General features: G+C 44.7%; 1 protein-coding gene across 2 annotated transcripts in view; it reads left to right on the forward strand.

The window, feature by feature from the left end:
- SETD7 (SET domain containing 7, histone lysine methyltransferase) overlaps positions 1-21611 on the forward strand; it is a 48767-nt gene extending 27156 nt beyond the window's left edge. For both annotated transcript variants that reach the window (XM_084972869.1, XM_021101559.2), the window contains 4 exons: positions 3256-3337; positions 7078-7195; positions 10501-10658; positions 15982-21611. In XM_084972869.1, the coding sequence (XP_084828995.1) occupies positions 3256-3337; positions 7078-7195; positions 10501-10658; positions 15982-16162 (539 nt within the window). In that variant the 3' untranslated portion in view covers positions 16163-21611. The remainder of the gene's footprint in view (positions 1-3255; positions 3338-7077; positions 7196-10500; positions 10659-15981) is intronic.
- Positions 21612-22791: the final 1180 nt, after the last annotated feature.

The following is a 22791-nucleotide window of genomic DNA, read 5'->3' on the forward strand; positions in this document are numbered from 1 at the left end:
ACTATAGCGGAGGAGTTTCCATTGTGGCTCAGTGGGTTAAGGACTTGACATAGTCTCTGGAGGATACAGGGTTGGTCCCTGACCTTGCTCAGTGGGTTAAGGATCCAGCATTGCATAGGTCACAGATGCCACTTGGATCCAGCGTTGCTGTGGCTGTGGCGTAGGCCTCACCTGCAGCTCCAATTTGACCTCTAGCCTTAGAACTTCCATATGCTGCAGGTGCAGCTATAAAAATAAATAAACTATAGGAGGAGTTCCCGTCGTGGCTCAGTGGTTAATGAATCTGACTAGGAACCATGAGGTTGCGGGTTTGATCCCTGGCCTTACTCAGTGGGTTAAGGATCTGGCATTGCCGTGAGCTGTGGTGTAGGTTGCAGACATGGCTCAGATCCTGCGTTGCTCTGGCTCTGGCATAGGCCGGCAGCTATATCTTCAATTGGACCCCTAGCCTGGGAACCTCCATATGCCACAGGAGCGGCCCTAGAAAAGGCAACAAAAAGACAAAAAGTAATAATAATAAAATTTTTTAAAATAATAAACTATAGGAGAAAGGAGGAAAAGTAAAAGGATGCCTTCAGTTTGCTGGAGGCATAGGCCTGTCTCCGGGTGTAGAGGGAGGGACAGTGTGTGTTGGAGAAGATGCATCAATCACCTCCTTGGGGGCAGAAAGAGACATGACTCCTGTTCGCATCTGCATAGCCCCTAACACCTTGCTTTATATCTGTCATGGGCATGTAGTACGTTTGTGAGCAGTTTTCATCTAAGGAAAGGAGATGGAAGTTCATAGGAGAAGTTCTGCACAATAGGACATGTTTTCCACAGAAATGTTTGGTTTAAAAGTATATTTTTTTTCCTTTTCTGAACTAAGTTCCTTTGATGGGTTGTGTGCTGGTCCTGATGCTTTCCTCAGCCTTTCCCTGCCCTGCTTTTACTGCGGGACTCCTGCTCCTTGTGGGCTACATTTTCCAGGCTCTCTTGCACCTGGCTTCTGTCTTGGTTTGCCACAGGGAGGCACTGGCGAGGGACACAGAGAGAGACAGGAGCAGGAAGAAGCTGTGTCCAGATGTGTCCATTTCCCAGCAGGATGGTCCCCACAGGTCCAGCTTCCCTGGGCTCCCCCAGTGTAGAGCTTCAGGAACAGCTCTGCCTCTGCTCCCCGCCTCCATGGCTCGGGGTTTTGGCTTCGTGCTCTTGGCAGTTTCTGGGCTCCTCATTGCCCTGTTTGGTTTCTCGGCTCTTCCATCCTCTGTGTCACCAAGTCCCTGAATTAAATTCTCTGTCTTAAAATACTCAAATGGTCTGTTTCCTGGTTAGACACTGACTGATCTAGATTGTTCTGTGACTTTTAGTTTGAGACATTAATTTGGGTTTTGCTTGTACAAAAAAACAGAAAGAGGACCTGGTAACCATTGGTAACCGCTAAGGAATTGCTTAATGGAATAATTGGTGATGCCTTAGTGCCTAAAATAATTGACTTTGCAGGAGTAAGCCCTCCAGTTAGTTCCAAAAGTTGTCCCTTTACTGATTAGCCTTTGGAGCACTGCATGCTTCCTTGTGCCCTGGGAGGATTCTCCGAGGCAAATTCTTTGCAGAGAACTAATGTTAATTCTAGGACAGTTGTGTACCTTCATTTATGGAATAAATTACTAATTGGCTTCTGAACCACTTTAATAGAAATAAGATGACTTTGTTAATGCTTTTTCAAAAGCAGTCTGTTCTCGTTAATTCTGGAGAGGCTGAATGTTTATTTTTAGTGAAGGAGACAATTGCCAAGGGTGGGTGGTTGGATTCTACAGACTGTGTCTCGTATGAAGAAAACCACAAGAAAAATATAAAACTATTATCCCATCTGATCTGACTAGAGAGAGCTCAAATTTTCATGACAAAGCATTTTCTCGATTAAAAATTTTAATTACACAAGCAGCTTTTAAACCATTTGAATAAAGAAACTTCAAAAGCAAAAAAGGATTTTAAGAGATACTTCCGATGGCTAGTTATTAAGACCTGAAAATAAAACTTGGGAGCAAATCTAAAAACTATCCATTTACATTTTGCATAGCAATCTGTAATTACTTGTGTAAATCTGCCTATAGGAGGCATTTTATCTAGCCAGTCAGCAACTGCTCCATTCAATCATGTTTTTTATTTTTTTATTTTATTATTATTATTATTATTTTGTTTTTTTAGGTCCACACCTGTAGCACATGGAGGTTCCCAGGTTAGGGGTTGAATTGGAGCTGTAGCCACTGGCCTACACCACAGCCACAGCAATGCCAGATCGGAGCCGTGTCTGTGACCTACACCACAGCTCACGGCAACGCCGGATCCTTAACCCACCGAGCAAGGCCAGGGATGGAACCTGCATCCTCATGGATCCTAGTCAGATTCCTTTCTGCTGAGCCACGATGGGAACTTCTCAATCATGTTATAATTAGAGCGGGTAGTACCACCCAGTACAACCCCCTTCCCATCTACTAAGCACCCAATTGCTGTATTCAAAAATAACCTAAAAATATCTTTAAGCAACTCAACATTGCAAAGTTCAACAAAACAGCAGATTTTAATCCCCTCGTAAGACTATTTGATGTTATGGCAGTATTTGTTACATTTATGATTTTCAAATCATAAATGGTCTTAAAGGTATTAACATTAGTGCTACCAAATGGTGTGGACGATGCTTAGATTAGACCACTCATGGAATTCCAGACGCTTCTAGAATGAAAGAGCAAAAGTAAATTATGCTTTATAACATGGCATCCATCTTCATGTCTGTATTCTTGAATATAGTGAAAGCATTTCCAAAGTAATATAAAAATTTCCTTAGATTAACTTTTTTTCCTAAGTGTCTGTATTTTTTCCACTCAAGGAAAAGAAATAAAACCCATATGCATGTCTTTTACTAAGTAACAAAAATGAAGAGTTGAGGTGTGTGTATTCATAATCGTAAATTCTCCTAAAAATAGACCTGCATGTTATCGTAATCACTGAAAGATTCATGATGAATATGATGGAGGATGAAGTTAAGCATTTTATTCTGTTTGCACATTTCTCAGCCTAAGTAAACTTTATCATGAAAAGTTATTATTGTAAAAAAAAACAAAAAGCACATCCATTTATATTGAAGAATTTCATTCTAGTTGGTATAACTTTAATGTTTTTCGTTATTTAGCTCTCTCTGGTCCCATGGATAGAGGGAAATGTTGGGAATGCTCTTCCCTAAGTCTGGGCCTGGACTGAGTTTTGTTTGCTTTTCAGGTGCAGTGTACCACTTTGATAAGTCCACTTCATCCTGCATTTCTACCAGTGCTCTCCTTCCTGATCCATATGAATCAGAGAGGTAATTTTTTTTCCTTGTGGTTTTAATAGCACTGTTTATGTGAGATTAAATCACCCTCATCGTGGGACTTATTGCTCCTTGGTGGCTCTCTGCTCTGGCTGAGTTCCTGAGCAGGAAGAAATATGCATATATTCTGAGGAAGAGTATTTTTATTCTCCTATAGAATCTGTCCCTGTGAGAAAGTTTCTCTGTCCATAGAGCATGGAACAGCCCGTCTGTCAGTCCCAGAGTGAAGCTTCTATGAAGAGCCAACTGCCAACTGCTGGCCAGGCAGCCAGCTATACCCTGCCCCCCATGTCCCTTTTCTTGGGGCTCTGCTGCCACCATTTGTGCCTCAGCCCCTGCTGTCCCCTAGGGACTATTCCACATTCCTGAAAGCTCTAGGTGAGCCACCAGATGCCTCTTCTTCTTAGGCCGGCTGAGGGGTCTGGAACGCAAGATAATTTCTTTATTCACTAAAGGAAGACAGGCGTGAAACTAACAAACAAAGCATAAGGAGCATAAAAATATTTCAGCTTATAAATTACAAGTTTCTGATTCTATAAGCTCCCTGGAAGAGTGTCAAGCCTTGTTCCATTTCAGGTCTTAGATGAACTCTAGCCCTTGCTTCCCAGTAGGGCTTTCTCCACTCCCTTCAGGGGAGTCTTCATCCCCAGTGACGGGTCTGTCTGTGAGTAGGAGCGCTATCTGAGGTGGCTTTCTCTTTGCCTCACTCTTCTTCTTTTTTTTTTTTTTTGTCTTTTTGCCTTTTCCAGGGCCGCACCCGAGGCATATGGAGGTTCCCAGGCTAAGGGTCTAATCGGAGCTACAGCTGCTGGCCTACACCACAGCCACGGCATCCAAGCCATGTCTGTGACCTACAGCACAGCTCACAGTAACGCCGGATCCTTAACCCACTGAGTGAGGCCAGGGATTGAACCTGCAACCTCATGGTCTCTCGTGGGACTCTTTTCTGCTGTGCCACAACAGGAACTCCCTTGCCTCACTCTTCTTAAGCGTGGCTTCCATTCAGTTTCTGTTCTGTCCCCATCTGAGGAGAGGCCTCTCCCCTGGTTTAACCGACAGGGCTGACACCACAGCGTCATAGCGAATGAATAGCCTCTTTCTTGACACAAGGCTCTGGCCCCTTTGCAGAGAAAAGGGTTTGGTCTCTGGTTAGCCCCCAGAACACAACAGGACTGTAACTGTGTCTTATCAGTCTTCTTCGTTACTGTTATTGCGATGATGATGTGTAGCAATACCCTCAGACTATCAGTGATTTATGAAAGCAAATTTTCTTTTTTGCTTTTTAGGGCCACACCTGCAGCAGATGGAAGTTCCCAGGCTAGGGGTTGAATCGGAGCTACAGCTGTGACCTACACCATAGCCACAGCAACGTGGGATCCAAGCTGTGTCTGTGACCTACACCACAGCTCACAGCAAGACTGGATCCTTAGCCCACTGAATGAGGCCAGGGATCGAACCCTCATCCTCATGGGTACTAGTCTGGTTCGTTTCTGAGGAGCCCCAGCGGGAACACCTGAGAGCAAACATTTCCCTTTATGCTTGTGGTTCTGTCAGTTGGCTAAGGTTCAGCCACCTTTGACTGGGCTCCACTCGGTCAGCTGGACTAGGCTGTACTCCAGGTTTCAAGTTGGGTTCCGGTCCGTCTCACATGCCTTCATTCCAAGACTCAGGCGAAGGGAGCAACAGCTCCCCCAGGGTACCTTCTTGTGGAGATTGAATGGAAACTCAAGGAAGCTGGCAGAAACTTGTCATGCTTCTTAATACCCGAGACCTGGCTGTGCTATCGCTTCTGCCCACATTCTAGAAAGAAAGCAGATCACGGGGCCAAGACCAAAGTCATGGTTGAGCTGAAGGGAGTGCCTGAAGGGCAGTTACACGGCCAAGGCGCAGGATGTATAATTCTGTCCTTGGAAGAGAGTCAAAAGGTAGAAGCACTAATTCAGGCTTCCAGTCAGTAAAATAAGCAGAAGATCTGTGTAACAAAAACCACAGATGACCAGTTCCACCAGAGTCATTACATGCCAGTGGCTGGAAAACCTGAAATAGTGTGAATGGGGCATGTCCTCTCTTACTAAATCCAGTTCCATAATCATGAGCGCTGTTTTCTTATAAAAGCAGCAGTTTGCGAACTTATTCTGTAAAAAGAGCCACATGGTCAATATTTTAGGCTTTGTGGGTCTGTATTGTAACTAACGACTCAAGTCTGTCTTTTTTTGGTTTTGTGTTTGTTTTATTTTTTTATTATAGTTGATTTACCATGTTCTGTCAATTTCTGCTTACAGCAAAGTGACCCAGTCATACATATATATATATATATATATATATATACACACATTCTTTTTCTCACATTATCTTGCATCACAGTCTATCAAGTGATTGGATATAGTTCCCTGTGCTGTACAGCAGGACCTCATTGTTTATTCACTCCAAATGCAATAGTTTGCATCTACTAACCCCAATCTCCCAGTCCATCCCACTCCTTCCCCTTCCCGCTTGGCAACCACAAGTCTGTTCTCTATGTCCATGAGTTTGTTTCTGTTCTGCAGATAGGTTTATTTGTGCCATGTTTTAGATTCCACATATAAGTGATTATCATATAGTGCACATACTATTTGTCTTCCTCTTTTTGTTCTCAAGTCTACCTTGGTAGCACTAAAGCCACCATAGAAAATATTAAACAAATAGGTGTGGCTGTGCCCCAATAAAACCTTAAACAAAAATGGACAACAGCCAGATTTGATCCTTGGGCCATAGTTAGCTGATCTGTTATAAACTCCTTTGTTGGGAAGTGCTTATTAGATATATTTAAATATTTGTCACTCTTTCATGTAAAAGACTCATCTTGGGGTTTCATTAAAATAGTCCTTCTCTGGAGTTCCCACTGTGGCACAGTGGGTTAAGAATCAGAATGCCGGAGTTCCCGTTGCGGCTCAGCAGGTTAGCAAACCCGACTAGCACCAATGAGGATGCAGGTTCGATTCCTGGCCTCTCTCAGTGGGTTAAGAATCCAGCCTTGTCTTGAGTTGTGGTGTAGGTCGCAGATGTGGCCCGGTTTCTACCCCTAGCCTGGGAACTTCCATATGCTGCAGACATGGCCCTAAAACGCAAAAAAAAAAAAAAAAAAAAAAAAAAAAAAAAAAAGAATCAGAATGCAGCAGCTCCGGTCACTGCAGAGGTGAGGATTCGGTCATGGACTGGATGCAGTGGGTTAAAGGATCTGGCATTGCCACAGGTGTGGTGTAGGTCATATCTGCAGCTTGGATTCAGTCCTGGCCCGGGAACATCCATATGCCATGAGTGCAGCCATTAAAATACAAACAAACAAACAAAACCCAGTCTTTCCCTCCTATTTGAACACTGACACATTTGCCTATTTGACACTGACAATTTTGAGTATAACTTTAATTAGCTTTGGGAAATGTTGGTGTTGCCCAGGAAGACAGTGGAAATTGTCATTAACTAAAAACAGACATTAAAAAAATCTTACATCAAGCACTGAGTTACTTTGTGAATGTATACTAACAATCCCCTTCCTGGAGAGCAGTGAAAGACCAGGTACCAGTTCTCCAAATCCCAATGCCAAATACATGGTTTACCTTTTTCTTACTTTCTTGTTGGATTATTATGAGCTGACATTTTGGATTCTGTAGCTATAATGATATTTTGGTGGTTGCTGTAAGCAATGACATATCAAACTAAAAAAAAAAATCATTATTTTCCTGTTTTTCTTTTAGGGTTTATGTTGCTGAATCCCTCATTTCCAGTGCTGGAGAAGGACTGTTTTCCAAGGTAGCAGTGGGACCCAATACTGTTATGTCTTTTTATAATGGAGTCCGAATTACACACCAAGAGGTGAGTGGGTAGAAGTGGGAAATCAGTTTGATTGAAGAGCTTTGTTTCAAACACCCTAAATTTTCTCAAGCATCCCTTTGCTTTCGTATTCACTAGAAATATATAGGAACAGAAAACTTGGCTTTTTTGTAAAAATTGCTTGGAGATTGTCCTAAAGCAGGCTTAGGGCTGCTGTAGCAAAAACACTGTTGACTGGAATTTAGACAGAAAATGCTTTCTCATAGTTCTGGAGGCCAGGAGGTCCAAGATCAAGGTGGCAGCAAGCAGATTCTGTGTCTGGCACAAGCCTGCTTTCTGGTTCATAAACGTCTCTCTTTTTGCTCTAACTTCACACGACAGGAGGGATGAAGGTGCTCTCTGGGGTCTATTTTATAAGGACACTGTTCTCATTCATAGGGCTGTGCCTGCCCTCTTCTGACCTAAACCCCCCCTCAGAGACCCTACCTCCTAATACCATGATGTTAGGGATGAGATTGCAACATACGAATTTGGCGGTGGGGGGGACACACATTCTGTCTATACAGATATTTTCTCTTTATTTTGAGACTTAGTATGATTTTTTAAAGTTCCACACCTATTGGAGTTCCCGTCCTGGCTCAGCGGAAACAAATCTGACTAGTATCCATAAGGATGCAGGTTCGATCCCTGGCCTCGTTCAGTGGGTTAAGGATCCGGTGTTGCCGTGAGCTGCCGTGTAGGTCACAGATGTGGCTCGGATCTGGCATTGCTGTGGCTGTGGCATAGGCTGATGGCTATAGCTCAGATTTGACCCCAAGCCTGGGTACCTTCACATGCCGTGAGTGTAGCCCTAAAAAGCCAGAAAAGAAAAAAAAATTCCACACCTATTTTATAGAAAGTGGAATGCTTTCTATAAAGTATAAAGAGTGACAGTAATTGCTTTGCATTGGACTACCCCCAGTGTCTGAAAAACTGAGATTCAACCAGACTCTGTCAGTAATTAATTTATGACCTGGGTGGGGTGCTTTACAGAAAGGCCCCCTGCTTTTGTTTGTGCAAAAGCCATATAGTAGTCTGCATCTTGCCTGGAGGAGTTCTATTGCCAAAACAATTAAAAGCTAAAGAGTTAAATCAGGAGTTCCCTGATGGCAGAGGGGGTTTAAAGATCACCACTGTCACTGTGGTGGCACTGACATTTGATTCCATAGCTGGGAACTTTCGCATGCTGAGGGTGTGACCAAAAAAAAAAAAAAGCAAAAAAAGTGAAGACATCAACTAAACTTAAAACCATAAAAAGAAGAAAAATGGAAGGAAGGAAGCTAGAAGAAAAAGAAAAGCAAAAAAAGGAATGAATCTATAAAACAAGAGAGAGTTAAATCACCTCTTGCCTTTAAGACACAATATTTGATGTAATTCTCAGATTTTTATATACTTTTTGATTTTGTCTCTTCACCTCACAACTCGCTTCCCTAAGTGTCTGCTTAAGGACAAAAAGCTTGAGCTTTGAGCACAGTGCTGCTGGCCCCATGCTGGTCTCACGCATGAGCGTCTGAGACTGAGCACATCGCCCACCTTCATGGCTTCACTTTTTCATTTGTTCCTACAGAAGGTTGAAAGGGCGAAATGCTGGAGAAAATCAAATCGCTGCACATTCAAAGCAGCCGCACCGGCAGAGATGTCAGTGCACAGACTGAGCTGTGGTCTCTGCCCCAGTGTCCCCTTGTGACGTCAATCCATGAAAGTCCAAGAACGTCAGCCTGGGAAGGCGGCCCAGGATATTGATACATAATTTTTTTATTCAAGCATTGTACAGCTAAGGAAGCTGAAGCCCAGAGAGGTTAAGCAATTTGCCCCAAGTCACCAATGCAGTAAGCAGCAGAGTTCAATGAAGCAGGGCTTCAAACAGCAGAAATCTGGCTCTGTGGTGAAATTCCCTGAATAAAGGAACGAGGTCCCCTCCTTGCCCTGACGAAGTTTAGAGTCTGTTGAAGAGATGAGAAAAATACACTAGTGACAACATAAAGGAGATGGTACCGAGGGCCATGTATCACACAGGTCTGGAGTATGAAGCTCCACAGAGACTGTTTTCACTTGCATCACTGCTGTATCTCCTGCACCTGGAACAGTGCCTGGCCCGTGGTGGGCGCTCAGTCAATATCTGTTGAATGAATATCAGGTGCAAATAAAAGCATGATTGTAGTTGAGAGACGGGAGAGATGGTGAACCTCTGAGAGTCAACAGTTTTGAATGAAAATGTGATTCTGTTGGTTCTATAGGCTGTTCCTGCTGGATCCACAGATACTGGGGTACTTTGGTGGGGATTGGTTGGGAGAAGGTGGTTGCACAGTGGATAGTGAGTCCTGTCGTAAGTGGGAAAGCACCCTGCTTGTCTGTGACTCTCTCTGCTGGTCACAAGGATTGCCCACCTGCAGCAAAGGTGTAGGACTTCTCCTGGCACTCAATTTTGCATTCCTTAGGTTTCTGGTTCCATTTGATGGTCTTTTATTTTTCTTTTGCCTCATCTTTCTCACTGTAGCGGTTCATGGGTTTTGAGGGGCTGATTGGAGAAAAAAAAAAAAACCCACAAGAGGCAGCAGCACAGGACAAGCTTTATAGGTCTTGGGTGGTGATTACAGGGTTATACGAGGTTACACAGAGGGGAGTGTCATCCCAGCAGGAGATGGTCAGAAGCTTATGGCACAGGGGCTGCTGTCCAGAGCAGAGGGGAGCAAGGGAACTCCCGGGAAAGGGATCAGAGAGGGAACTGACATGTCCAGGTACTGTGTAGAACAGGAGGATTCTCCGGGCCAAAGAGCTCCAGAGGACACCGCAGTCTGGTGTCTTTATGGTCCTGGGTTTATCTGTCTGCTCTTAGCAGATGTGCATCAACCATGTTTGGTGGGTAAAGCAGATTTAATGGCTAAAATCTGCTCTGTTTGGGCTACTTAAAAACAATGGGATGTGTAAACATTTGGGTTTGGTGCTGGTGGGCCTTTAAGGTAACAGGTCTCAGCTGGCAGTGAAGAAATACCCTCAAGGCCATCTTTGGCTCATTTACGTAACACTCACTGCTTTTAGTTCAGGACATGTGGTGATATTTTTGTGTCTTTGTAAAGATCTTCAAATCCTTTACTGGCATAAGACAGGAGAAAATCTGTAGTGGGTTGAGCTGCCCACCTATGCCCTTCGCACCTTCAGCCTGCGGGGTCTACACCTCGGAGGTGCAAGGGGGCCCATAGGCTCTTTTCATGTACATGGCATTCAAACCCTGAAGTTCAAGGATAAATGAGTTAATATCTCAGCTCCTGGAAGGTCCTTTCTAAAGTTCACTTTCTTGTTCTTTTCAGGTTGACAGCAGGGACTGGGCTCTTAATGGGAACACCCTCTCCCTCGATGAAGAAACGGTCATTGACGTGCCTGAGCCCTACAACCATGTATCCAAGTACTGTGCCTCCTTGGGACACAAGGCAAATCACTCCTTCACTCCAAACTGCATCTATGACATGTGAGTAGGACACCAAGCTGCCAGCCACCGGGGCGGATCCGGCTCGAGGCCCCTAGAATGAGGAGGACATCTAAAAGGTGTTTTGCTGCCCCGAGCAAGGTGCTCCCTCAGGGTATCTCAGGGTCGTCTGCCAGGGCCTTGAGGTTGCCTTGAAACTCAGAATTGAAACAGCCCCACTCTTTGGCCTTGGCAGGCAGGCCAAGAAATGGAAAAAGTGCTTTGGAGAGTAGAAATGCTGTTGGAATGCTGGACTTAGCGGTTGCTGTTTTATTGTGGCTTTTTTGTCTCCAGTTGTCTCATTCTGGAAAATTAAGGATAGTGTTATTTGAAGTAATTGGACAAGTTGAAATGATGCTGCACAGTGGAGATTAGGGCATTCTTTTATGATCTGAAAGAAAGGAGGACAATAAAATCCTAAACCTGGGGCATGAGGTCACAGTGTCGGGGGGAAAAAAACCTTTAAAATCAGAGAGTCTGTGTCATTTGAAAACCAAGAGGGGTGTAATACTGGCACGTGCTACAACATGGACGTGCCTCGAAATCATGCTAAGTGCAAGAAGCCCATCACCAGAGACCACGAAACATGTGACTCCATTTATGTGAATAGTTCTCTATAGCCACAGAGACAGGGCATAGATCAGTGGTTGCCTAGGGCTGGGGGCAGGGAAGGCTAATGAGTAGAGATGTTCCTTTGGAGGGTGATGAAAGCTTCTCAACTTAGTAGTGATGGTTGCAAAACTGACAACTACTGAATTGTACACTTTCAATGGATGAATTTTACAAGATGTGAATTACATCTCAGCGAAGCTGTTATTTTTCATTTTCGGCCACCCTGCTGCATATGGAGTTCCTGGGCCAGGGATCAGATCCAAGCCCAAGTCACAACCACTGCCACAGGTGCAGCAATGCCAGATCCTTAACCCACTGTGCTGGCCAGGGGATCAAACCCATGCCTCAGTGCTCCCAAGCCACTGTCGATCCCACTGCACCACAGCAGGACCTGAAGCTGTTATTTTTTTAAAAAATCAAATAATCCTACCTCCCTCTTGGCCTGAGCACCCCCCACCCCGCCGTTGTGCATTGCACCCCTTATTGGAAAACCTCCAGAATGAGAACCTTGCCGTTATCCCTGGAGGCCGCTGTCTGGACAAACATATAGACACTCTGGAATTAGCTGTTGGGCTCTGATGAGTAGAAAGTTCTTTCTATTGAGCCCAAATGGGTTGCCCTGTAACATCCAGCCCTAATTCTCCCTCTTTCTCTCTTGTGTACAATGTACACAATCTCTTTTCCATGTAGTGGCCCTACAACTATCTTCATAGTTTTCCCGTGCTGCCTGAATGCTCTCTTCCAGAAGTCAAGTGTCTCTGATGCATCCTTAGAGGATACAGCTGAGAGTCTATGGCGTTGTTGACCCTGGCTCAGCCCAAGAGTGCCACTTCCTCCTAGGAGCCGGGCAGCTGTGTGCAGCTTTTCCTGCCCAGCTGTAGTTTGCTGTCCTCCAGTCCTCTGGCTTGTTAACATAAGCAGGATCAGATCATGTGCATTTAATCTGCAGGGAAATTGCCAGGGTTTGCGTGTTCCTTCTTGCACCCCTGAGATGGCTTTAAAGTTGTTCTGGCAGTGACTTGCTCTCCTTGGCAGCCAGTAACAAGTACTGAAGCTACAACTTCTGTTTAAAGGGCGGGTAGAAACAGAAAAGGACATGTGTCATGTGAAATGAAACTGACACTGTTATTAACTCTGAGGCTTTCACGGCTGATGTGAATTAGGCCAAAGCATCATTCCAGGCTGCACACAGCTCAGCGACAACCCTTTAAAGCAGTGGCAGCTAATGATAATAAATGCTACTTAGGATGCTCCTTAAAATAAGTTCTGGAATTTCACAATGACGACATGATTTTTCTTATCAAAAAGAAGAGCACAGGAGACAAGAGAGAGACCCACTGGTGCAAAATCAAGTCCATCTTCAGAGTTTTTTTTTTTCAAGTCCAATGTGAACTATGAATTATTTGGGGTTATAGGGAGACTACCTGAATAACAGTCAGAACATTCAGGAGGAGTTCCCATCATGGCACAGTGGAAAAGAATACGACTAGGAACTGTGAGGTTGCGGTTTCAATCCCTGGCCTTGCTCAGTGGGTTAAGGATCTGGCGTTGCCACGAGCTATGGTGTAGGTCGAAGATGCAGCTCGGATCTGGCATTGCTGTGGCTGTGGCATAGGCCAGCAGCTACAGCTCATTAGACCCCTAGCCTGGGAACCTCCATATGCCATGGGTGCAGGCCTCAAAAGACAAAAAGACCAAAAAAAAAAAAAAAAAAAAACCCACAAAAAAACATTCAGGACTTCCCATTGTGGCTCAGCAGAAACAAATCTTACTAGTATCCATGAGGACGCAGGTTCGATCCCTGGCCTCACTCAGTGGGATAAGGATCTGGCGTTGCCATGAGCTGTGGTATAGGTTGCAGACGTGGCTCCAACCTGGCATTGCTGTGGCTGTGGTGTAGGCCAGTGGCTACAGCTCGATTCGACCCCTAGCCTAGAAACCTCCAAAAAAAAGATATAACATTCAGATACCAATTCATGGCATTCATTTGTTTCTAAAATCATTGCTACCATTGGGCATACTTTAACGTAAACAGAACAACACTTCTGTAAGCTGTTTTAACCATAATCTGGTACAATGTGCCAGATGGACAGATAGATAGGAACTACTTGCCTTGCTGTAAGTATAGGTAACTTGTTGACAAGAGACCAAACTGCATGGCCCAGAGGTTTGGTCTGAGGGCTGATCATGTGGCCAGCGTTTCCTGAGTACTTCCTCCAGGTGGATGCTGAGCAAAGGCTTCTGTGCACGTGGCCATTCAATCCTCCCAGTAACTCTGTGGGGCAGCTCTTATTACTGCTGATCCCAGCTCACCCACAGGAAGTGCAGGGCTCTTGTCAGAGTCGCTAAGTGCTCTTAACCGTGGTGCCACTTTGAAGAATCAGCACCTGGGACTGAATTCATTTCCTACTCTTGGAAAATAATGGCAATGAGCAAGAAAATAAAAACACAAGAGGATGATAAGGAAAGTCTTAGGTTTCTCGTGGGATTTTTTTCAGTGTGCTAGAAGGTTAACTAGAGCTCCATTATTGAAGTATAATTGGTTTTGTGTTGTGTTAGTTTCAGGTGTACAGCAGAGTGATTTAGTTTTATACATATATGTATGTGTGAACATATAAATATATTCTTTTTCAGATTCTTTTCCATTATAGGTTATTACAAGATCTTGAGTATAGTTCCCTGTGCTACACAGCAGGTCCTTGTTATTTATCTATTTTATATATAGTAGTATGTATCTGTGAATTCCAGATTCCTAATTTATCCCTCCCTGACACTTCCTCTTCGGTAACCATAAGTTCGTTTTCCATGTCTGTGAGTCTGTTTCTATTTTGCAAATAAGGTCATTTGCATTGTTTTTGGGATTCCACATATAAGTGCTATCATAGGACATTTTGTCTTTCCTTTTCTGACTTACTTCACATGATATGATCATCTCTAGGTCCACTCATGTTGCTGTAAATGGCATTACTGCATTCTTTTTCGTGGCTGAGTAATATTCTGCTGTGAGGAATATTATTTTTTTATGAAGTATTTTAATTTAGGGACATGGAGTTGTGGTTTTAATGAGTTCCCAAACCCTGGTCTGCGGATGTCCTGTGTGATGGGGCACACACAGTCTGAGGATTCTGTGCCCGTGCACTCCATGTGCTTGCTTACACACGCAGGAACTGAATGAGCGGCACCCTCACTTGGTGTCAGGGACTGGGGGCGGTGCTTTACTTACGGAGCCTGTTTCGTCGCCACGACCCTTGGAGGATAGGGATTCCTAGTGTTATCATGATGTTGCAGTTGAGGAAAGATGAGCTGCAGATGAGATTCAGAGACACAGGTGAGCTTTCCAGAGGGAGGCTCTAATAATGTGTGGACCCAGATCAAGGTGTGCTTTCCAAGAAATAGAACACCCAAGGAGGGTGGACATAGAGGCCCTCTTGGAGTGGGCGAGGGCGTGGCTGTTCCTTTTCCCCCCACACGAAAGATGCCCCTTGGAGTTCCCTTGTGGTGCAGCAATTAAGGATCCAGGGGTGTGGCCAAAACAAAAAAAAAAGATGCCCCTACACCACGGACACATTCCTTTCACCATGTGCTGACCTTCTTGCCCCAGGTGCCATCTGACTTAGGGCCTAGGACCTTCTTAGGTGTTTCAGTGTCCTTTGTTCAAAGTGAGACTATAGATGAATGAGATTGATTTGACTGGATGCATGCAAAAATAAAGTTTCTTTCTGGCAGTGTCTTCCATATTAGGGGAGACGAGTCTATTAATACTTGTTTAGCTCCTGTTCTCTGCAGGGAGCTGTGCAGGTGAGCAGGGGTGGAGGAGGAACGTAATCACAGCCTTAGGCCAGACTCAGGGAGGTTCTAAGAGAACTGATGAGCCACTGCTGTCTTCACAGGACACGTCAGAGGGAAATGTGAAAGCAGCGGGATGGCAGGGAGAGCTAGGCTTCCCTCCTGGAAAGGAGTTGTCACCTACTTTTATGCTAGAAAACAACTCTTCCTTTATAGCTGCAGGATGGAATATAGTGTTTTTGTCTTTGAAAACCCACAAGCCTTTCTTAAAATTCCCAGAGTGCCCTGGCCAAGCCTTCCCTTTGGTATCCAATGCCACAGGCCAGCTGAGCCCAAATGCCAACAGGCTGCACAAGGTCTGATTTCTCATTATAGACAGACTTTTGTCATAGATCCTGAGTTGTTGATTTATAAACACAGAGTGGCAAATATGCCTCAAAAGGAAGATGGAGTCGTGCTTTTTTTTTTTTTTTTTTCTTTTTAGGGCCGAATCTACGGCGTATGGAAGTTCCCAGATTAGAGGTATAATCGGAGCTACAGCTGCTGGCCTACCCCACAGCTCACGGCAACGCCAGATCCTTAACCCACGGAGGATTGAACCCAAAACCTCATGGTTCCTAGTCGGATTCGTTTCTGCTGTGCCTGGAGTCAGGCTCTTTAAACTTGAATGTACATAGGAATCACCTGGGTTGGGGGAGGTTGGGGGCTGCTGGCGTTTAAAATGCAGATTCCAATTCAGCGGATCCATGAGCACTGCCCTGTGGGCTCTCAGGGGAAGCTGATGCTGGCTCCTGTGTGCCTCACAGGCTGAGGCCCTACCTGGTGACCAGGCCCGAGCCTGTGGGTGACTCCTGCCTCCGCCCTTCTAGCCCTTGCATCTGACAGCGCCGTCGGGCCCAGGAATGACTGTGTGCATCTTGCTGTCTAGGTTTGTCCATCCCCGTTTTGGACCCATCAAATGCATCCGCACACTCCGCGCTGTGGAGGCCGATGAGGAACTCACCGTTGCCTATGGCTATGACCACAGCCCCCCGGGGAAGAGCGGGCCGGAAGCCCCCGAGTGGTACCAGGTGGAGCTGAAGGCCTTCCAGGCCACCCAGCAGAAGTGAACAGCCTGGCTCTGGGCTTCAGAGACTTGGAATAGAAACCTGGATCTATGCACTACGTTTCTCCGACAACGGGACAACCAGGGACTGCTCATGCTGTGACATCACATCCTCTCACTCCGCGTTCGCAACGACTTTCTCGAATACTAACTAGGTTTGACTCTATTACTCATACCAGTTTAAAATTAGCTAGCCTCGCAACAACGCCCTACTGAGAGGTACTGTCGAGCACTTGACAGAAAACAGTGATGTTCTTGGGTGGGTCAAGTCTAAATCTGTACCACGTTCAGAGATGCCAAATGATTAGACTGAAAAAGGGAAAGGGGTTTTTCAGTCATTTTTAGTCAGTGGTTTTTCCATGAGGTTTATTTCTCTGGCCGATGCAAACTGTGTTATCACACTTGCATACACGCCGTATGGAGGGTAGAGAATTACTACATTTTTATTCTCTAAATGTAGTATAATTTGCCTTTTAACCTTTGATCTGTATCTTGCAATAGAATGGCTTTGTTTTTTGCCCTAGCGAACAGAACCCCACTTTTTGAGTCACTTTGCCCCCTAGTCCTCTTCTCTATCCTAGATGTCTTTTACAAGAGAACACTTCCAAATGGATTTCGTGTCCGTGCCGTGTGTAGGTCTTTCTGGCTCTTTCTATATCATTGTTTCATGATTATGTCCTAATATAAAGACCTGGCTCATAGGGCCGGGCTCTTCTTATAGAATTATTATTCTCGCATGTAAACAAAGATATCTTTGCTTTAAGATGTGAGAAGAAATGAATTTACTTTGTTTGCATTAAGTTATGGAAGAGTTGTAATATATACTTAAAGAAAGAAGAGAGGGAAATTAGTATTTCTAAGCAGTAACTGTGGCAATTTTGCAGTATCCTCAATAGTGCTAGTAATTTTTTTTCTCCTTGGGTACACATTAAATGTACATAACATAGAGCAGTCTGGCTTGCGGCACACAGTGCATTGAATTCAAAAATATAGCAAACTTGAATTCTAACACAGAATTCAAATGTTCTTTTTTTTTAATCGCTACTATTAAGAGAGATGTACTGATCACTAGGTACAAATCAAACCTTAACGCTAAAACTCTTCATCATTGTAATTTCAAAGCACTTACCTGCTTCGAAGCCTTGTGAATTAAGAATAACACCTGTATAGTTTAAACGCAATGATATCAATAGCATTTCAGCCGTTTTGCTAGCCATGTGTAATCACAACTGCAGAATTAAGGAGACAACCCCCAGTTTTTTAGTTTAGCTAGATTAGGTACGTAGTGTAACTGGGATTGCTCTGAATGAATTCTAAGAGTTGGGGTTTTGTAAGCACCCTCACCATACACCATCGCTATGTTTTAGATGAGGAGCTGGGAGGTCTGGAGGGCAATGCTTGCTCCAGGCTGCAACTGTCAACTGGGACTCCTGTCCCTGAGTCAGTTTGGTCTTGAAGCTGACACAGGTGGACAGTAGGGAAGGCTTGCAGGGAGGAGGAGAAGAGAAGAGAAACAGGCAAGAGGAAGTTTGTTATTTCATGTTAGTTACATGATGCTCTTAGGAAGAACCTAACCAAAGTGCTTGATCCAGGGCTGCTGACAACCTTCAGTTCTGGCAGCTCCTGGGCTTGGGATTCAGCCCTCAAGGCAGGAACAGAAGTGGCCCTTTCCCTCTGGAAGGCCAGGCCTCCTGGAGCTCCCCCAGCAATGCTGCTTCGTGACGATGGTTTCAGGGAAGTAAGCTGCTGGTTCCCTCGTGAGAAGTTCTGCGGGCTGCCAGAAAGGTCTTCCATGAAGGGAACTGACTAGTTTTTAGATCAAGAGGCATCAGGATAGGATCGCTTCTATTCTGTAGAAAGAGACCATTCTGTAAACTGTGACAGACGGGCAGAGCCGTGGGACTTGTATACTGATAGGTGCTTTCATTCAAACGCCTCCTAAAGTGAGTGACTGTTGTCTGGAGCAAGTTGGCTGGCTTTGATTAATCACAGTCTGCAGTCCATTGCCTTGTGGAGCCAAGGCAGGGAATGAGGTCAGGGGAGCGTCTGAGGTCACGCCTCTGATGCTAGGACTTCATGCCTGAGGACAGTGTCATGCTCCTTGAGAGTGTCATTTCTGTCCCAAGGCGCTACCCCATTCACATGGAATGTTTTCTTTTCTTTTTGACAAAAGTGATTGAAAAATTGTAAATAGTGATTAACCAGCGGATCCACTTTCCAAATGAGATAGCGAGTGGTAACACTTGGCAGTCTGTCTGTCCATGACGTTTGGACCAGTCTGTCTGTGATGCTCAGACCAGTCAGAGGCAGCAGGACCCAAAAGCTGAGCCTCTCTGTCCTCCATCCTCACTCCCCAGTGCTTCCCCCACCCAGCCCTTGCCTCTCCTCCTTGTCTCTTGAAATGCCCTGTTCATACAGAACCACGTGCCACCCTTCTCCCCCACCCCCCCTCCAGACAGTCTCTCTTGCTCTGTGTGCGCCCTTGGCACCCTCTATGTCTGTCCCTCCATGAGTACCTCTTTCCATCACTCTGCGTCCGTGTCTGGCTCTGCGGCTCCTACTGTCCCCCTGCCCCCTACACATTCCTAAACCTAAGGCTTTGTTGCTGGGTGGAGTCGGAGGGGGCCTTGAGATTCACTGTGTTCTGTAGGTCAGTGAAACTGTTGACGGGGTTGGGGTCCCGTAAGGAATGAACTGATGAGGAAATAAGGGTTTGTTCCCTGTGGGAGCCAGAGTCTGAAGGGGAAACCCTGTCTTTTGCTAGTGAATCTTGACATCCGCTGTGGAAGGAACTGTGTCCGGTCCCAAGTAGTTTCATCAGCCTCATGACAGGAATGTGGACGATTCCATGTGGTGGGGATTAAAAGAATAAGGTGACGCTCTGCTCCAGAGGGGCCATGTACCTAGGAAGGTGCACGACACCCTGGTCACGAGGTGATTCACTCAGAGCCATCTCAGTTCAACTCCTGCATGACTAGATCTTTCCTTAGCAGCTTCTCTATGACAAAATATTATCTTGTGTTAGAGTTAGGAATAGGAACTAACCTGTAGGAGTATGTCCCCAAATGGGCATTTGGATGGGACAAACAAAAAACAACCGTTAAGGACTGACTTTCCGACACAAAGGAACGTGATTAAAAAGCAACAGGCAAGGAAGATTTGAGTTTTGTGGAACCTATTCTTATTTTAACCTGCTTCCTCTCTGGTCTGCCTGAGAAACTGAGAAGGAAATTTGTTGTTCAAGACCGCTTTGAACCTGAGGAAGTGAACGTAACTTGCCTTCTGGGGGTTCCTCATACTTGAAAAGCAATTTCCTTGTCACCCACAACCTCAAAAGGCCAAAGCAGAGGTAACCATTGACCACATTTAATTGTAACGAGTCAAATTGTAGTAACTGTGAACAGTGAGTTCAAGGCGCGTCTTCTCAGTGAGTCAGTATGTGGTATTGAGTAGCCTTCCTTTGATATATGAAATTTTAAATCATTCACTGCAAAATGCATTTAAGATCTTCCAGGAAGGTATCATTTTCTGTTTTGCTTTGTTTGAAAACAGTTGCCTCAAGTTTCTGTCTTAAGAGTAGTGATTTAGAATCCAGACCTCTTTTGTTTTAGAAAAACAAGCAAAAACTACGTTGCAAGACTGGTAGCTGTAATGTTTATTTGCCGCAGATCAAAGGTTCACAAAAATATCCTAAATTTATATCTACTTGAGGTACCTTGATAGATTGTTTTTTTCTTCGGTCTTTCCCTTCAGGAATTTGGAGCCTCGGTGTCAACTTTTCTTTGAAACATACGAAATTGTACAAGTTTTATTTTGCCAGATGTGTGCAGACATATTCAAAGCAATGAAACTATTTCAAGCCATACAAACCACAGGGATGGAAACCCTTTTCACAAATTTTAATGTGTTTGTATGTAAATAGACGTTTGTATGAACTATTTTCATGGTAGAATGAATATATTTCAATGAAGTTGAATTATTCCAGTGCTATTTAAACAAATGACAAAAATTTTTGGTGAGAATTATCTGAGTCTATTGAGATACAATGCAGATCAATTTTGATTTTTACAAAATCCAAAGCCTACAAATAACTCTGACTCATGGCAACTTCCCCGTGTCGTTGCACCTGACGTGGAGACAGCTCGTAGGCTTCCCCAGTGCCTCAGCCGCTTCCTGGTGGAAGTTAGGTGCTCGTGGAGGTGTGTCCACCTTTTAGAGACATCGCTCCAGGCCCCTTTGGGGGCCTGAGAGTGAATCAGAGGCATTAGAGACACCGGTGCAGTTATCCAGAGCACAATTTCTTTGCAGGGCAGCAGAATCAGAAGCCAGACATGGCCGTGTGACCCTGGGAACTGGGTTTTCTGGCCGCCGTCTACCGCCACCCTTACTGCCTAGTCACACACGTCAGGGAGGCTGCCCTCTGTGGAGTTGGGGCTCACACCCCTGGGGTGGGACTTCACGGTTTTGCCAGTGGTCCCTGCCTCCTGGCCTCCACCTCACAGAGGATGGAGGAGGGTGCTGCTGGCAAGGGGCCCATTTCTCAGCACAGTACACTTCCTGTCTCAGCTCTGGGAGACTATGCACCCAAGCACCCAACTTCCAACCAGAGAGAGACGTCCTCGGATAACGAAGACCCTTGCTTCCTCTGTCTGTGACTTTACACACGTCGTTAGAAGTCGTTTTAGCATCAAGACCAATCCCATCCCTAGGACATACCTCCCAACTCCCCTGATTCTTATTAGAACGCTCCTTTATAATGATATTCAATTTGAGTGGGTTCCCCCCCCTTTGTTCCTGGATGTAATGAAATGATAAATATGATGACAGATTTTCACTGTGTATACTAGCAATATGTACACACATGCCAGTGTATCTTAACACACAACTTGGTTACATTTTGGATTATTGTCATTAATCTCGATTCATGTAATTGGGAAACTCCAGGGACCTCGTAATGTCTGCTTATCATAGAAGAAAGTTGGGTTCATGGTTCTGAGCTCCCTACTTCAAAAGTTTTTCCTCCTGGGTTTTCTGTGTTCTCTTTTTATTCTGAAATGTGTAAATTAGGTTGTGAGGTATGTTTAAGGATTGGAAGCTAGGGGAATGCTTTAGGCATTTCTTGCAACCAAAAGTTAACCTCATCACAGTTAACGAGCATCTTTGATTGGTCTTTTGTGGAATCTGAACTAAATCTATGAGCCTTATTCAATATCTATAATTCTATGATTTTTTTTAAATTATGGGAAATTAATGAAAGATGTTTACATGAATAACGTTTGCCCTTACTGTGTTATGAATGAGTTTTTTGTAGTGTGTCTGGGTGCATGTGCAAGAGAGTAGGAAAAATGTTTCTGAAACAAAACTTGACAAATATTTGTAATGAAAAGTAAATTTAAAGATTGCTATAATTGCGCTATAGAAACAATGCAAGTATTAAACAAAATATACAATCACTTGCCATTGTCTTTCTTTGGTCGTCTAGAGCAGAAAGGCAGTAACGTATTTCTCATGACACGTCTACCTGTATATTTAAATGACTGAGCAAACTTTACATTAAGAAGTTGATTTAATTTTTTAATGTATTATTTTTTACGTATCCTCACGCTCCTCTTTTCCTTTTAGGGCTGCGTCTGTGGCATATGGAAGTTCCCATGCTAGGGGTCAAATCAGAATTATAGCTGCCAGCCTACACTACAGCCACAGCAATGCGGGATCTGAGCCACATCTGCAACCTACACCATAGCTCACAGCAACGCTGGATCCTTAACCCACTGAGCAAGGCAGGGATTGAACCCGCATCCTCATGGATGCTAGTCAGATTCGTTTCTGCTGAGCCACGACAGAAACTCCTGAAGTTGCTTTAAAATGTTATTAACCTTTTACTGTTTTCAAAGCGTTATAGCAAGACCTGCGGGAGGGGGATGGAGAGGTTCGGTGCTTTCTGTCTATTTGGCATGACACCCCATACATCCATGATTCCAAAAAAATTAGCAACAGCAGCCAGAAGTATCTGATTGACTGTATAAATGTTAAGGGTATGAACGTAAATGAGAGGATCGGGGAAAATGTTTGAAGAATGGGAAACTGCGACTTGTGGTCGAAGTTACAGGACCGTTGTTAGTTGTGGTAGATCTTGGAGGCCTTAGGAGGACAGCTTTGAGCCACAGAAACCAGGAACCCCTTATTTCTGCCCAGTCACAGTCAGCATTCCTGAACTCTCCCCTACAACATTCCCAAAGCACAAAGCCAATGACTATTTCGCAATTTGCTCCATGAAGATGTGGGTTTGGTCCCCAGCCTTGCTCAGTGGGTTAAGCTAGCTAGCGTTGCCGTGAGCTGTGGTGTATGTCGCAGACACGGCTTGGATCCCCCCAAAATTAGCTATCAGCTGGGCCCTCTGCCCAAGGTCCCAAAGCAGTGAATTCTAGCAAGTCAGACCAGGCTACGTGAGGCAGTTAGGCATCAAACTGAAACAGCCCAGGAGCTTCCTGCTTTATTTTAGCTCCCTCATTGGCCCATTTCTTGATCTTACACCCTTTCTTTCATTGAAGCAAGAAAGGTGACTCAACCCAAGCCACTGCTGGATCAGCTTCACCACCTGGAAAGAGACGCCTCCACGTGCTGGATCTTTAA

Source organism: Sus scrofa, chromosome 8, assembly GCF_054392235.1.
Source record: "Sus scrofa isolate SSC_HxYL_T2T_F1_AM1 chromosome 8, Sscrofa_HxYL_maternal_Yorkshire_Landrace_v2.0, whole genome shotgun sequence".
NCBI classification, from domain to species: Eukaryota; Metazoa; Chordata; class Mammalia; order Artiodactyla; family Suidae; genus Sus; species Sus scrofa.